At 47.6% G+C, this 16,045-nt stretch overlaps 2 protein-coding genes across 2 annotated transcripts in view; both read left to right on the top strand.

Moving 5' to 3' along the window:
- Nucleotides 1-4,088, top strand: part of LOC125445518 (basic proline-rich protein-like) — an 82,384-nt gene extending 78,296 nt beyond the window's left edge. Inside the window, exons 10-13 of the mRNA XM_048518601.1 lie at nt 1,086-1,267; nt 2,283-2,367; nt 3,529-3,613; nt 3,950-4,088. Of these exons, the coding sequence (XP_048374558.1) occupies nt 1,086-1,267; nt 2,283-2,367; nt 3,529-3,613; nt 3,950-4,088 (491 nt within the window). The remainder of the gene's footprint in view (nt 1-1,085; nt 1,268-2,282; nt 2,368-3,528; nt 3,614-3,949) is intronic.
- Nucleotides 4,089-5,256: 1,168 nt separating this feature from the next.
- MYL10 (myosin light chain 10) overlaps nt 5,257-16,045 on the top strand; it is a 58,584-nt gene continuing 47,795 nt past the window's right edge. The window contains exon 1 of the mRNA XM_048519077.1: nt 5,257-5,276. Coding sequence (XP_048375034.1) covers nt 5,274-5,276 — 3 coding nt within the window. The 5' untranslated portion in view covers nt 5,257-5,273. The remainder of the gene's footprint in view (nt 5,277-16,045) is intronic.

The raw sequence follows: 16,045 nt of genomic DNA, 5'->3' as shown, positions 1-16,045 counted from the left end.
AAATTCCATGTTTTTCTAGGTATATATTAGGTATTGATTTGGATATTTTCTCTTCAATGAGGGCCAGAAGCGCCTCACGATATTGTCCTCCCCTCCGCCATTTTCTCCTCATAACGTGAGGATATGAGGTGTGTCAGGCTGAGGTATGTCTGGCTGAGAAAGAGGGGTGAGGGACCGAAATGAAAAAAGATCATAAAAAGTTTAGCCTTTCCTTGTGGAAAAAGGGCACCAAGGCCAGAAGCAACTAATTCCCCTGTTGCAATCCAAATTCATGTGACTATCCAGAGCAGAGGTCTGCAACCTGCGGCTCTCCAGATGTTCATGGACTACAAATCCCATCAGCCCCTGCCAGCATGGTCAATTGATGGACATCTGGAGAGCCGCAGGTTGCAGACTCCTGATCTAGAGTTATAGGATCATAGAGTTGGAAGAGATCACAAAGGCCATTGAGTCCAACACTCTGCCATGCAGAAACACACAATCAAAGCACTCCTGATAGATGGTCGTCCAGCGTATGTTTCAAAACCTGCAAAGAAGGAGACTCCACCACCTTCCGAGGCAGCGTATTCCACTGTCGAACAGCCTTTAGCATCAGGAAATTCTTCCTAATGTTCTTGTTCTCTTCTTCAAAGTGTCTCCCAGATCATAGTCTGACACAAACGCCTACACCAAGTGAGCACTGAGTTTCTCACATGAAGAAATATGCATTTCGCAGTGTTCCTTGATCAGCACCCAGTTAGCATTCTCCATTATAGATACCTTACACTTATAAATAACAGACATTGCATTAAGATATTGCACATAGCAACCATATAATATGCAGAGAAACACTTCGACCCAACTACCAGCAAGAAAGCATAAAACTGAAATTATTGGCCCAAACCCTAAAGAATCTAAAACAAAACACACAAGGAAATATTCATTCACTCCTCATTGCATTAACCAGACCAGAGTTTTGGGCCCAAGGGGGCATCGCTTCCTCACTGGGCCTCTTTAAGCCAAGCGTTGCTACTTTCTCACACTACCTGTGACCTGCTTGCAGGCAAAAGTGAGACAGGGCGTGACTCTGTCTGTGCCATTCTCAGATCGTTGGCTAATGGCCAGGTCCACCAACCTCTGGCACCCGTCAATGCTGCAGTGTGGCGTCTGTCACAGCATTAAGATACTGACACAAGTGTTGAACTACAAGCTTAACAAAATCCATGGGCTATTACAAGGGGAGGTGGCTCGGTGGCAGAGCCTTACTTCGCATCTAGAAGGTTCCAAGGTAAATCCCTGACATCTGCCAGCCGAAGAGAAGAATTTGGATTTCTACCCTTCTTTTCTCAACCATAAGGAGTGTCAAAGCAGCTTATAAACTCCTTCTCTTCTCCTCCCCACAAGAGACACCTTGTGAGGTAGGTGGGGTTGAGAGCGTTCTGAAAGAACTGTGACTGGTGCAAGGTCACCCAGCAGGCTTCATGCGTAGTAGCGGGGGGGAAAAATCCAGTTCACCAGATAAGAGTCCGCTGCTCGTGTGGAGGAGTGGGGAATCAAACCTGGTTCTCCAGATTAGAATAATGCAGAATAATGCCCTTTCAATCCACTTTCACAATTGTTTGCAAGTGGATTTTGCTATTCCGCCCAGCTGCAAAACTGCAAAGTGCATTGGAAGTGGATTGAAAGGGCGTTATTCTGCATGTGCGGGAGGGGCCAGAGTCTGTTGTTCTTAACCACTACACACGTGGGGTGTTAGGGCAAAACAGGAAAGAGAATGATGAGTCCCCACCGAGGAAAAAGGCAGGGTATAAATGAAATGAAATAAACTTCAGGGGATGTCATTGACCTTTTTGCTCTGTTCGTTGGCCTGTAGGCCAACTGCTTGGCCATTGTATGTAATAAAAAAGAAGAAGAGAAGAGTTTGGATTTGTTTCCCCGCTTTCTCTCCTGTAGGAGACTCAAAGGGGCTAACAATCTCCTTGCCCTTCCCCCCTCACAACAAACACCCTGTGAGGTAGGTGGGGCTGAGAGAGCTCCAAGAAGCTGTGACTAGCCCAAGGTCACCCAGCTGGCGTGTGTGGGAGTGTACAGGCTAATCTGAATTCCTCAGATAAGCCTCCACAACTCAAGCGGCAGAGCTGGGAATCAAACCCGGTTCCTCCAGATCAGAGTGCACCTGCTCTTAGCCACTGCTCTTAGACACTACGCCACTGCTGCTCCTGGACTAGATGGTCCACTAGTACTGGACTAGATGGTCCACTAGGCTCTTCTGATGTCTTTAGATGTGGGGATTCTTTGGTCAGAGTCGCACCAGGGAGGAGAAAAATCAAAACAAGGACTTTGCGCCCAAATGGAGCAGCGGAGATGAGAAATCCAAAGATACCTTCCGTAGGGACTAGCACAATAGGCGCTTTCTAGCTTGTTCCCTCAGAGGGTGTCTTCAGTTCCGGGCTCGAAGCGAACCCTTCGGGGCCTGCAAATCAACCACAGTGCAAGTAAAAGACCCAAAATAAAAATGTATCTGTGGGTGAAACGATTTCCAGTGAGGGAGTTTCCTCTTGACTTGGTGGGGTCAACTCTCCGTCTCAAGGTCCACTTTAGCCTGGAAGGAGGGTGCCAGGCCGATGGGGGGGAAGTGATCAGCTTGAAAGGTTTGGGGCAAGCTGAGAAGAAAGTTGAACGCCCCATGAGGGGAAAAAAATAATTCATTGGTGTGCATTACATGTGTAATCTTGTGCGATTTTCTCTGACGTGAGTGAAAAATGACGGGGTTCCCTTCTCCCCTTCGTTGTGATTTCATTGGCATTTTCTTTCTTTTACACTAGCACAGAGGTCTGCAACCTGCGGCTCTCCAGATGTTCATGGACTACAATTCCCATCAGCCCCTGTCAGCTGGCAGGGGCTCATGGAATGTGGCAGTCCACTGTTATCTGGAAAACTTACTGAGTGGGCTCACTAACAGAAATTATTCAATCGAGAGGGTTTACAGGACTGTGACTTCTCTGGATGTAGGGGTGAGAGGGAGGTGGTGGCGCACACGAGTTTTCTTTTGGTGAACGGCGCAGGGCGTCACTAGGAGAAGAAGGTCGGAAGGGCTGATCCAAACAGGCTTGTTCAAGGACCGATTTCTGGCAGGATCGTCTGCTGGCCCGTCAGTGAGCCAAACCGAGTCACAAGATGTAACCGTTCCACCCTATTATTTGCTGGTTGGACCTCACCTGGAGCATTCAGGTACAAGTGCTGGGGGCCGCCTTCGAGGAAGGGTGGAGACAAATTGGTACAGTTTCAGATTGGGTTGCCATTTCAAGGTTGTGGTTTGCAGTGGCGTATCTACCTAGGGACAAGGGGTACTTGCCCCTTGGCCCTGAAACGCTCCTCTTCTGGTCCGCGTGTGGGGGGTGCAAAATTGGCTCCCCATGTGACCAGGAAGTTCTGCTGCCTCGTCGCTTTTGCGTGCCTCAACCTATCCCTGTCAGTCAAGGCATGCAAAAATGATGAGGCAGCAGGAACTCCAAGCACCCTCAACCCCCTGGACTCCCCCCTCCCCAGTCAGCAGAGACTGCTTGCTGGGAGCCCTGCTCCCAGCTTGGGAGGAGGGAGGTGCGGGCACCCTAGACCTTGCCCATGTCCACTGGTGAGTGACATGGGGCGAGGTCAAAAAAAGAATCAGTGGGGGGTGGAGCCTGGGGGGGCATCAGAGGTGGAACCCGAGGGTGGCGGTGAGAGGCACAGCCTGGGGGGGGGCATCCCCTGGGAACAATTTACTCTCGAGCCATTACCCATGGTCGCCTCTGGTGGTTTGAATAAGCCCACTGGCTACAGCTGGGCTCCAGGCAACAGGAATCAGTTCATCAGTAGAAAATGGCGGTTTTGGGACTCTCAATGGCATTATGTCATGGCATTATGTATATTGGTTCTTCCCTTCCCCAAGCCCCACACTCCTCAGACTCCTCCTCCCCCAAATCTCCAGGTGTTTCAGAAGCTGGAGCAGACAACCCTCATTGGCCTGCCCAAAGAGGTTGGGGTTAGGGTTGCTAACTTCCAGGTTGGACCTGGAGATCTTTCATGATAGCAACCGATCTCCAGGTGACAGCGACAAATTCACCTGAAGCTGGTCCCTATGGCATTACACTCCATTAAAATCCTTCCCAAACCCCACTCTTCTCAGGTGTTCCTTCCAAAATCTCCAGATATTTCCCAACTCATCGACAAATTGAGGTCGACCAATGGTGGTTGCGTTAATGCTGCTGTGTTTTTAAGGGTTTTAACATCACATGTATATTTTGCTTTAATTATTCTGTTCTGTAGTTATGCACTGTTTTGTTGTACCCTGCCCAGAGCTCTTAGGGGGTGGGCAGTTAATTACATTTAATAAATAACAACAACAACAAACAACAACCCAGAGCTGGCCACCCTCAATTTCAATTTCAATAAGCCTTTATTGGCATACAGGACATACAATATAAATACAATTAAAATTACTAGATAAGACTTCACACTGGATCATGATTCAGTTACTTGAAACCTCCAGCCAAACTTTGCCACTGAGAGACAACAGTCAAGGTCATTACAGTTTAAGAGCATATTTACTTTGTCAAGCTCTGTAAGGGTTTTCATAGAGTCAATGATTTGTAATAATAAGCTGGATCTTGGTTTCTGGTAAAGTGGGCAGTGGAGAATGTGCGCAGTGATCCAACTTGCCCTGGGCTGCAGGGGGCAAAAGCCTCTTATCGTTTGGTAGACCCTTGAGTCTTCCTCTATGGAGCGGGGATGGCATAATATTAAATCTAACCAGCATGTAGGCTCTCCTATATATAGGGTTGGGCTGGCCACCCTATTAAAGGTACAGGTGAAGGCAGACCCCTGTGCAAGCACCAGCTCATTACTCACCCATGTCCTGCGCCACATCACAATATTTACTAGGCAAAATATGTTTACGGATTGCCGCTGCCTTCCCCAGTCATTCACATTTTACCCTCAGCAAGCTGCATACTCATTTTACTGTCCTCGGAAGAATGGAAGGCTGAGTTAACCTTGAGCCGGCTACCTGAAACCGACTTCCTGTCCCTGTTGGGGCCCCAGAAAACAAGGCCAGTGTGGAAAGGCTGAAGGAACTGGGTGTGTTTAGCCTGGAGAAGAGGAACCCGGCTGGAAACGTGATCATGCTCTTCAGTGACGTGAAAGGCATGGAAGAGGGCAAAGACTCGTTCTCTGCTGCTCCAGAGGACAAGACTAGATCAAGAGCACTTAAGCGGCAGGAGACCAGATTCCGGTTCCAGGTTAAGAACTTCCCAATGGTAAGCACAACTGGAGAATGGAATGAAGTACTGCTGGAGGGTTGGAGGCAAAGGCTGGGTGCTACTTATCAGTGATACCGTAGCTCTGGATATCCTGATGAACTTGTCAAATACAATTTGCAACAGCAGCAGCCATGGAATAAATACTCTGCCGCCTCTAGGCTTGCCAACCAGTGGGGAAATTCTTGGTGCCCAGAGCAGTCTGGGGAGGTCGATGTTTGGGGAGGGGAGGCAGATCAATGGGGGCATGATGCCATACTGTCCGCCTTCCAAAACTGCCATTTTCTCCAGTGGACTTCATCTCTGTAGGCAGGAATTTGGACAAGATGCCCTCTAGCTCTCTTCCAGTTCAGAATCTGCACGGAGTCCGGGGGCGGGGCTCGGCCTGCACAGAGGTCGGGGGTGGGGCTCGGCCTGTACAGAGGCTGCCCCCCCCCACCGAGCCCCCAAGTCCCACCGCCCTGAATGGCCCCACCCCTAGACTCCATGCAGGCCAGCTTTTGGCCTCCCCAGCCCCCCCTCCTCCTCCTCCTCCTCCTCCCCTCCTCCTCCTCCTCCTCCTCCTCCTCCTCCTCCTCTTCTTCTTCTTCTTCTTCTTCTTCTTCTTCTTCTTCTTCTTCTTCTTCTTCTTCTTCTTCTTCTTCTTCTTCTTCTTCTTCTTCTTCTTCTTCTTCTTCTTCTTCTTCTTCTTCTTCTTCTTCTTCTTCTTCTTCTTCTTCTTCTTCTTCTTCTTCTTCTTCTTCTTCTTCTTCTTCTTCCCCACACTGCTCTCTGGGCAAACCGGAGGGTTCCATTCACAGGAAGTGACCTGAGTGCCTGCAGGAGACATTTCCACTAAGAATTTACATATCCAGCTGTGTTGATTCTACAGGTCTACAGATGATCACCAGTTCCAAAGGAATTCAGGAGTAGCTCACATTGCAAAACTCTGAATCAGCCAGCTGCAAACTTTTGCATTGGCAAGGGTAACCTGGAAATCCCTCAAACCACAAGGTAGACTGATCAGAATATTCAGTCAGTCCAAACAAGTGAGCAAACTGTGATATGCAAAACCTTTATTCTTTCCTAGTCAAAGCAGCCTGGAATGGCTGTGGCACCAGATACGCCAGAGACAATGTCAATTGATCTGTACCCTGAGCAGCAAGGTATAATTTGAATGGATAGGAAAGGAAGGCCATTTATGAACTTGTGGTCTCCTTCACTTCATTCCGTTCAGGTTGGATTTTTGGAAACACACGTTTCCCCTTCTTCCAAACTCAATGTGCCTCAGATCAGAGAATCGCGGCAGGTTTTTTAGTTTCACACTGAGTGTCTATTGCTTGCTTGAAACTGACCTAAAACTTACATGGTCTAGCAAATTAACACTAGACCAAAGATGGCACCCCCTGCCCCCCCCCAAAAAAAAGGTGTCAGGCAACCATCTCTGCTAGGGGTAAGGCAAAATTGAGGATCAGCTCAGCTGAGGACACTTTACAGCAGGATAATTGCCTTGTTTAAACAAAAAACAGCATGAAAAACCCACTGCAATCAGTTAACAAATGGCCAAAGTGTGTATGTGTGTTAAGTGCCTTTAGGCCACTTTGGATGTATGGCAATCCTATGAATTAACATCCTCCAAAACATCCACAATTATAGACACTGGTACTAAAATACTAAATACTAAAATATATACATGGTCCTTCTGTAACTATAGGACATTCCTTCAGTGAGTTAACTTAGCTGAAGGAATGTCCTATAATTTAGAGAGATATAATATATTAATTATTATTACAATACCAGTGTCCTAATTAATGAAACAAAATGGGCAAATTTTGTATGCTGATTTTGTATGTTTATTTTATGCCAATAAAGGCTTGTGACCATACAGCAGGATAATTGCCTTGTTTAAACAAAAAACAGCATGAAAAACCCACTGCAATCAGTTAACAAATGGCCAAAGTGTGTATGTGTGTTAAGTGCCTTTAGGCCACTTTGGATGTATGGCAACCCTATGAATTAACATCCTCCAAAACATCCTATTGCTTCAGCTTTGCAGATCCAAATTTTCCTAGCCCCTGTGCATGGCTGGCCCTATTTTGTAATAATTTTGCCCCGCAGGAAACACCTTGTTCAATTTTTTTTAAAGGCATCTTCCCGCATCCGTCATTCATGAAGGTTCATTCCCTTTCCCTTCGACTCTAGTCCCATTAACCTGTGTGCGTACAACTTTCTTGCAGTGTGGTCCATAGCCTTATAATTCTAAGTGCAAGGGACAGACACCTCAGCCTTCAGCTTGTCAAAGTTAGGAGGTGTGTGTGTGTGGAAGGACAGAAGGGTGCTTCAAGAACATCAGCCGAGGCTCTCCAAATTTCCTGGAGGGAAGGCAGCATGGTATGGCATGATCTCGTCAGATTTTGACCTCCAAGCAGGGTGAGCTTTGGAAGAGAGACCAGCAAGGAAGACTCTGCAAAGGAAGGATCTGGCAAGCCACCGCTACTTCTCATTTGCCCTGAAAACCCTTGCTGGAGTCACCATTGAAGTCAGCTGCAACTTTATTTATTTATTTATTTATTTATTTATTTATTTATTTATTTATTTATTTATTTATTTATTTATTTCTCAGTCTTATAGACCGCCCAGCCACGAAGAATCTGGTGGTGAACAACTATAAAATAACAGTTACATAATAGACTGTAAATAATTTGGTTAAAATGCGGCAATTTAAGAGCGACTAATAACAGCAATGCCGCCCAGCATTCCCTGCTAAACTCTCCCCAGAAGGAGAGAAAAAAAGGGAGTGAGCCCATAGTGTTAATGGGCCCCAAAATGTAGGAGGAGGCGGGGGGGGCACTCATATCGGCGGCTGGACACTCCCAAAGGCCGGTGGAACAACTCCGTCTTACAGGCCCTCTTGAGAACTCACCAAGATCGCGGTGTGGGACATCTGGAGGAAGAGTGTTTACCAGGCAGGGAACCAGGACTGTAAGTCTAGCCCGCGTGGAGGCCAGCCGCATCATTGAAGGTATCAGCGTGGTGCAGTGGTTAAGAGCAGGGGGATTCTAATCTGGAGAACCAGGTTTGATTCCCCACTCCTCCACCTGAGTAGCTGAGGCTTATCCGTGTTTCCGCACTCCTACATTCCTGCTGGGTGACCTTGGGCTGGAAGGAGAAAAGGAAAGGAGTTTGTAAGCCACCTTGAGTCTCACTTACAGGAGAAAGGTAGGCAGAGGTGAGATCAACAGGTTCTCACAGGTTCGAGTAGGTTACTAATTATTTGTGTGTGCCGAGAGGGGGTTACTAATTGGTGATTTTGCCACGTGATTTTTGCCTTAGTTATGCCCCTCCTCTCAGCAGTAGCGCGCAGAACTTGAAGCAGTCTAGCAGGAGGTGCACCGGCGTGCGTGGCAGCCTGCGTGCATTTGTTTCCCACCCAAGGACCAGTAGCAGCTCGTCACTCACAGCCCATGGGAATGCCCTGCCCCAGATGCCTGGCCGCGGCCCGATGGAGTGCCCAGCCGTCCCATTGGGCGCTATGCCTGGTTGAAATCCACCACCGGGCCTATTACTAAAATTTTTGGATCCCACCACTGAAGGTAGGGTATAAATCCTCCTCCTCCTGCTCCTCCTCCTCCTGCTCCTCCTCCTCCTGCTCCTCCTCCTCCTCCTCCTCCTCTTCTTCTTCTTCTTCTTCTTCTTCTTCTTCTTCTTCATCATCATCATCATCATCATCATCATCATCATCATCATCATCATCATCGGCCTCCAAGTAGGGTCAGCAGTTGGAAGAGAGACCACCAAAGAAGACTCTGCAGAGGAAGGTTCTGGCAAACCACCTCTACCTCTTCTTTGCCCCGACAACCCCTTGCTGGGGTCACCATAGGTCAGCTGCAACTTGAAGGTACCTTACACATTCCTATTTCCAGCTTAAAAGGAGAGGGTGACAGGCTCCCAGGCTTTTCCTCACAAGTTTTCTTTTTCACCCGGCTGGAGAAATTGCAGCCTGGGATCTCCTTTCATGGTGCCTCCAGGGAAGTTCAGTTTAACCTTCCCCTGTTCTCCGCTGCGCAGGCAGGAACTGGGGGAAGCCAATGCTCGACTAATAGAAATATTTAAAGAAACATTAACGGCCCAGAAGGGAACATTGTGCTTAGCTGGCCAGATAAGAACAGGAAGAGCCTGCCTCTCGAAGGCGTGATGTTTGCGGTACAAGCTGTCCCGGGACGTTTCATTCCAGCTTGTGGGGACGCCATCGGCCTTATTGGTAGCACAAAATGTTTAAAAATGCCTGCTTTTCCCCCACGTTGAAACTGTTTCAAGCTTGGTTGCAGGAATAAAACGTCCCCAGGCAATTTCTTTGTCAGCAGGGCTCCACCTAGCGTCAGACTGGGATGTTGTTACCGGACAGGACACCAATTTTTTAATAATTGGGAAGGTGATTCTCTCGTTAGACGCTAATTGAACAGAAAAGCTAGTGGCTTAGGCATAGCGGACGCTTTATGAATTGGTGTGGGGGAGGGAACACAGTAGATGGGTTTTTTAGCAAGCAGATTTACATCCAAATTTCATTTTGGGGTCATATAAACATGGGTCGCAGTGTATTGTCGAAGGCTTTCACGGTCGGAATCACTGGGGTGCTGTGTGGTTTCCGGGCTGTATGGCCGTGTTCTAGCAGCATTTTCTCCTGACGTTTTGCCTGAATCTGTGGCTGGCATCTTCAGAGGATCATCTGTGGCTGGCATCTTCAGAGGCTGGCATCTTCAGAGGATCATCTGTGGCTGGCATCTTCAGAGGATCTGCATCTGCGGATGGCATCTTCAGACAATCCTCTGAATGCCAGCCACAGATGAAAGAGAAACGTCGGGAAAAAACTGCTAAATGCAACCATACCTGAAGAAGAAGAAGAGTTCGGATTTATATCCCCCCTTTCTCTCCTGCAGGAGACTCAATCTCCTTGCCCTTCCCCCCTCACAACAAACACCCTGTGAGGTAGGTGGGGCTGAGAGAGCTCCAAGAAGCTGTGACTAGCCCAAGGTCACCCAGCTGGCGTGTGTGGGAGTGTACAGGCTAATCTGAATTCCCCAGATAAGCCTCCACAGCTCAGGTGGCAGAGCTGGGAATCAAACCCGGTTCCTCCAGATTAGATACACGAGCTCTTAACCTCCTACGCCACTGCTGCTGCTACGCCCGGAAACCACACAGAACCCCATGGGTAGCAACTTTAGATTCTGGATTTATGGGTCTTATTCCCCCCCTTCCCCTCACTGGTAGTAATATATGCAAGGATATTTGCAAGTTCAAAGCTATTGATTAATTCTTTTCTTTTCTGCCGAACAAGGACTCAAAGTGGCTTTTGGCATCGTAAGGATGCCAACCTTCAGGTGGCGCCTGGAGATCTCCTGCCATTAAAATTGGTCTTCAGATAACCAAGATCAGACCCCCCTGGAGAAAATGACTGCGTTGGAGGGTCGACTCTAAGGCTTTATATCCTACTGCACTGTAACCTGCAGAACCCGGTTTGATTCCCCGCTCTACCACTTGAGCTGTGGAGGCTTATCTGGGGAACCAGATTAGCTTGTGCGCTCCCGCACATGCCAGCTGGGTGACCTTGGGCTGTTCACAGCTCTTTGGAGCTCTCATAGCCCCACCCACCTCACAGGGTGTTTGTTGTGCAGGGGGAGGGGGAGGAAAAGGAGTTTGTAAGCCCCTTCGAGTCTCCTTACAGGAGAGAAAGGGAGGGATATAAATCCAAACTCTTCTTCATCCTCACAACAATTCTGTGAAGTAAGCTAGGCTGGGTATGTGAGACTGGTCATTAGGCAAACTTCCACAGCAGAGTGGGGGGTTTGGACCTGGGTCTCTGAGATCCTAATCTGTTACTCTAACCACTAGACTATACTGGTTGTATAAGCTATGACCTGCCTGGGGGGGAGGGGGCTTGCTGAAATGAACCTGAGCCCTGGACTTCCCCCCCCCCCAAAGTTCAGTCCCAAAAGCACCACCACTTGATGACTTTTCGGGCCACCTTTTCAGAATAATCAAATGGGCTTTTTTCCCCTTTTGTTGTTTAATGGGAAACGTCCCAGTGAAAGTGACATGAAATTGACCAGTTCTACCAAAGTAACATTATACCAAGGATGACAACTAAAAAGGGAGGGGGCAGGCAACCTTCCCAAAGGGAGTTTGCACGGAAAGAACAAGTTTTTTTCTTCCTTCTTTCTTTTTTTCTTTGCTGTCAAGTGACCCATGATTTATGATGATCCAGAGGTGGGATCCAGCAGGTTCTCACCAGTTCCTGAGAGTGGGTTACTAATCATTTGTGTGTGCTGAGAGGGGGTTACTAATTGGGTCTGCTTTTCCGTTAGAAATTCCATTAGGTCCAAAAATCATAAAGTCCTGTTGTTTCCTATGTGGCTGGTTAGTGAAGGTAGAAAACAGGATAATTCTCCCTGTTGGGCTGTTAATTAGGAACTTTTTTTTACAGTAAGAGTTTTTTACAGTAACAGATAAATTATTAATGCCCCGCCCCCGCCCCTGTTGTGCCCCGCCCCGCCCCGCCCCGCTACGCCACTGTTTGAATCCCACCACCATGGGAACCTATTACTAAAATTTTTGGATCCCACCACTGTGATGACCCTGTAGGGTGTTTAAGGCAGGAGATATTCGGAAGTAATGGCCATTGCCTGCCTCTTTGTAGCAATGGAGATTGCCAATCTCGAGGGGGTAGGTGGAGGTCTCCCACTATTACAAGTGATCTCCAGTCAACAGAGATCAATTCACCTGTAGAAAACGGACACTCTGGAAAGTGTACTCTATGGCATTATACCCTGTTGAAACCCCTTCCCTCCCCAATCTCCTCAGGCTCCACCCCCAAAATCTCCAGGTATTTTCCAACCCAGATCAGGCCACCTGGGTGGCACCCCTGGTATCTCTTGGTGGCCCCCCATACAAATACTGATCAGGGCCAATCCTGCTTCTAACGTCTGAAATCTTATGACGTTTGGCTAGCTTAGGCTATTCAGCTCAGGTAGGCAAGTTACCTTACCATATAGCTTAATATATAACTTTTGTTTATGTCATTGTGGAATGCCAACAGAGGTTGTCCACATCACACCCAAATGATCTGTGGAACTCACCACCACAAGATGTGGCGACAGCTTGGACCAGTCTGTGTAGGATGGCCCTGTGACCACTAATTACTCCTAATAGCTAAGCAAAACTTCCACGTTTTGAGGCAATATGATGTGAGTTTACCGTGAATGGGTTGGTCCCGTAGAGGGAGTCCCTAACTATTTTTAGTCTAAGGGCAGCTCTGGAGTTTTTGCATGGGGTGGTAGGCCCAACCACAAAATGGCTGCCTGCTGGAGGCGGAACCAACCACAAAGCGGCCATCGTAGGAGGCGGAGCCAACCACAAACTGTCAGGGAGTGAGCTTATACATGACTCGAATAGTAGCTCTTCAACATTTCAGGCAGAAACTCTAATGAGATGCCTTTTGAAATGAACATAGTGTTTTAAAGTATCTTTTTCTCCAGACAAGCTTAAATTCAGTTATGCTGTAAAGATCCTTGTGCTGTTATAGCAGCAACTCCCAAAACAACATTTTAAAAATATCCGTGAAGCCATTTAGATATCCAGTGGCCAATCAGCAGCCCTGCTGGGAAGAAGAAGAAGAGTTGGATTTATATCCCCCCTTTCTCTACTGTAAGAGACTCAAAGGGGCTTATAAACTTTTTTCCCTCCCCACCCCCCTCACAACAAACACCCTGTGAGGTAGGTGGGGCTGAGAGAACTCAGAAGAACTGTGAATAGCCCAAGGTCACCCAGCTGGCTTGTGTACAGGCTAATCCGGTACTGCCTTCTGCCAGCATGGCCACTGGGCTATGCTGCTGACTGGGGCTGATGGGAACCTCTGTAGCTCTCCTCAACATCTGGGAGAGCCGCGAGGTTCCCATCCCAGCCCCTGCCAGCATGGCCAATTGGCCATGCTGACTGGGAATGAAATGGTATCGGTTCCCTGGGCTAATCTGAATTCCCCAGAACTCCACAGCTCAGGCAGCAGAGCGAGGAATCAAACCTGGTTCCTCCAGATTAGAGTACACCTTCTCTTAGCCACTGCTGCTCCAAGCTCGTCCTACCCACTTTCTAAAAACACTTGTAAGCTGCCAAGAAAAGTATTGGCAGGTACCTATGGATGCCATGCTGGCGATCCCCTCCCTAGGCTGTTTGAAGATGGCATGTGCCTCAGGAGAAATCAGAACCTGCTATAATAAAGGAACGGTCATGTTTCTTAATAACTTTTTTTTTACTGGCATGAGTTGCAGGGTTTAAAATAAAATACAGAAATTAAAGGAGAGGGGAGAGCAGAGCTTTTTTTGCATGGGCCATCAATTCCTGATGTTCTAATTCAAAAAGTCTGGATTTTGTGGTGGAGAACATCTCATTGGGAGGGAGCTATGCTCTTATTGGGCCTTAATTTTTTTTTTTTTTAAAAAAAACCAGCTCCATCGTAAGTGCCCATCTGTCAGGAATGAAGTCTGCAAACCTGTTTGATTTGTAACCTGATTGATATGTAAAGGGCCTTCCTCTTCTCCCCCCCTCCCCTTCTCTGATATTTGTAGCCTTGACACTGATTGCAGATAACTAGGCTAGTGACCCTGAAGAGCCTCTCTTGGAAGGGGAAACAGGATGTGCCTGTTTGGCTGAGGGGGGGGGGGGGAGGCGAGGCAGGTGGCTACAACTATCCCTATCATGACCTTGAGGTGGCTAAGCCTCCAAACAACTCTTTTCACACTTTCTCTGGGAAAGCAGGAGGGGGGTGGGTGGGAATTGGGCAAGGATAAAGAGACCCAGGAAAGCCAGGTCGAACAGAACCGGCTTTCTCAAGCTAGGTACTTGCTGCCTTTCAATAAACGTGGCTGATCAAGAATCCAGAGTCTGTTTATTGGCTGAAGGTCCGAGACCTAACACCATCAGAGCATGCAAGAGGTAACGCCTGTTTCCTGAGGGGCTGACAGATGTGCATCTGTGTGTAAAGAAAGAGCAATTTAGATTCTGAGAGAAAGAAGAAGTTGATTGGCTGCTGGAAGTCAGATGGAATAAGGGGGGTGAAGCAGGAGCTCTCTAGAGGGAGTCGAGGTGGGGATCAAGTTGGGTTGCCAATCTCCAGAGGGTAGCTGGAGATCTCCCACTATAACAACTGATCTCCAGGTAGCAGAGATCAAGTCACCTGGAGAAAATGGCTGCTTTGGGAGGCGGACTCTATACCTGATGCCCCACTGAAGCTCCTCCCCAAAACCCGCCTTCCTCAGGCTCCACCCCCAAAATCTCCACCCTGGAGCTGACAAGGCTAGCCAGATGTGACATAAGTCCACTTGCACACCTGGCCCTGCTCACATTTTTTAAAAAAACATTTTTTGTTCAATTTATATCTCGCCCTCCCTGACCGAAGTCAAGCTCAGGGCAGTGGGGGATGCCTGCAGTCCCCAGACACACAGAACAGTATCTTTGAATAACAGCCACTGCGGACATCGGGAGGGCTATATCTTCATGCCTTGTTTCAGGAGCAGCAGTGGCATAGTGGTTAAGAGCAGGTGCACTCTAATCTGGAGAACGAGGTTTGATTCCCCGCTCTTCCACCAGAGCTGTGGAGGCTTATCTGATGAACCAGATTAGTCTGTGCACTCCAACACATGCCAGCTGGGTGATCTTGGGCTAGCCACAGTACTCTCAGCCCCACCCACCTCACAGGGTGTTTGTTGGGGGTGGGGGGAAGGGAAAGGAGATTGTAAGTCCCTTTGAGTCTCCTAACAGGAGAGAAAGGGGGGGATATAAATCCAAACTCCTCCTCCTCCTCTTCTCCTTCTCCTGCTTTTTGAGGTTATTTGGGGTACCTGACTGCCTATAGTGGGAAAAGGGCTTCTGGATTAGAGGAACCACTGGGTTGACTCAGCAAGCCCATCTTTCGTTCCAACCCATTTAGCAGGGTGAAAACTCACTCATTCCTGATTTAAGAATAAAATGCTGAGACATATCATAACACACCAAGTGACTTTTATGCACCTTTCCTGTTACAGGTTTTTTTTATTACCGCAATCCACGTTGTCGTTTGTACATTTCTGAAAAGAAGAAAGCAAAGGTCTTTTATAAACATTTATTCCATGTACAGCTTGATGGTTTTGGATTTTACTCTTGCTGGAGTTTTTAAAATTGCACTGTTGATTAGAGCCATTGCATTTAAATAAACGAGACATGTTCATGGCCGTAATTAATAGATAATAGTCAAAAATCTGAATAGCATCGTAAATTACACCAAGCAGGTTTTGTATCTTTGGCCTGTGATTTGCACGGGACGCAATGCTAATTATTGCCAGAAAGAGCAGAGGTACCTTTGCGTAGCCATAAAACAAGGGGCCCGGTGGGCTAAAAATAGAGCTGTCAATTAAATTTAAATATATTTGCATGTGATCAAAAGCTCACTGTGGTTATTTCATTTGAAATATTGAAGGAAGTACATGATACCGTTACAGTTATAGAAACAAAAATTAGCTCCGTTAATCAGAAAGGCCAGGTTTAACTCTTTGTCATTCCATGGAGTAGTAACACAGTGGAATCAAAATTGAGTTGAGGGGTCATGCCCTCAATTTCCAGACCTGGTGGTTAAAGTTGGCTCACATTGGGTGATTCCACATAGGCCAAAAATAGATGTGAAAAAAGCATCATGGGGGTGAGGTTCCCACAGTAAGTATTAAGTATTTGACAGGCAGTCAATTAGAGGAGAAGTAGTTGTTTCT

This window comes from Sphaerodactylus townsendi, linkage group LG16 (genome assembly GCF_021028975.2).
Source record: "Sphaerodactylus townsendi isolate TG3544 linkage group LG16, MPM_Stown_v2.3, whole genome shotgun sequence".
Classification (NCBI taxonomy): domain Eukaryota; kingdom Metazoa; phylum Chordata; class Lepidosauria; order Squamata; family Sphaerodactylidae; genus Sphaerodactylus; species Sphaerodactylus townsendi.
This window is presented reverse-complemented; position numbering and strand designations above follow the sequence as displayed.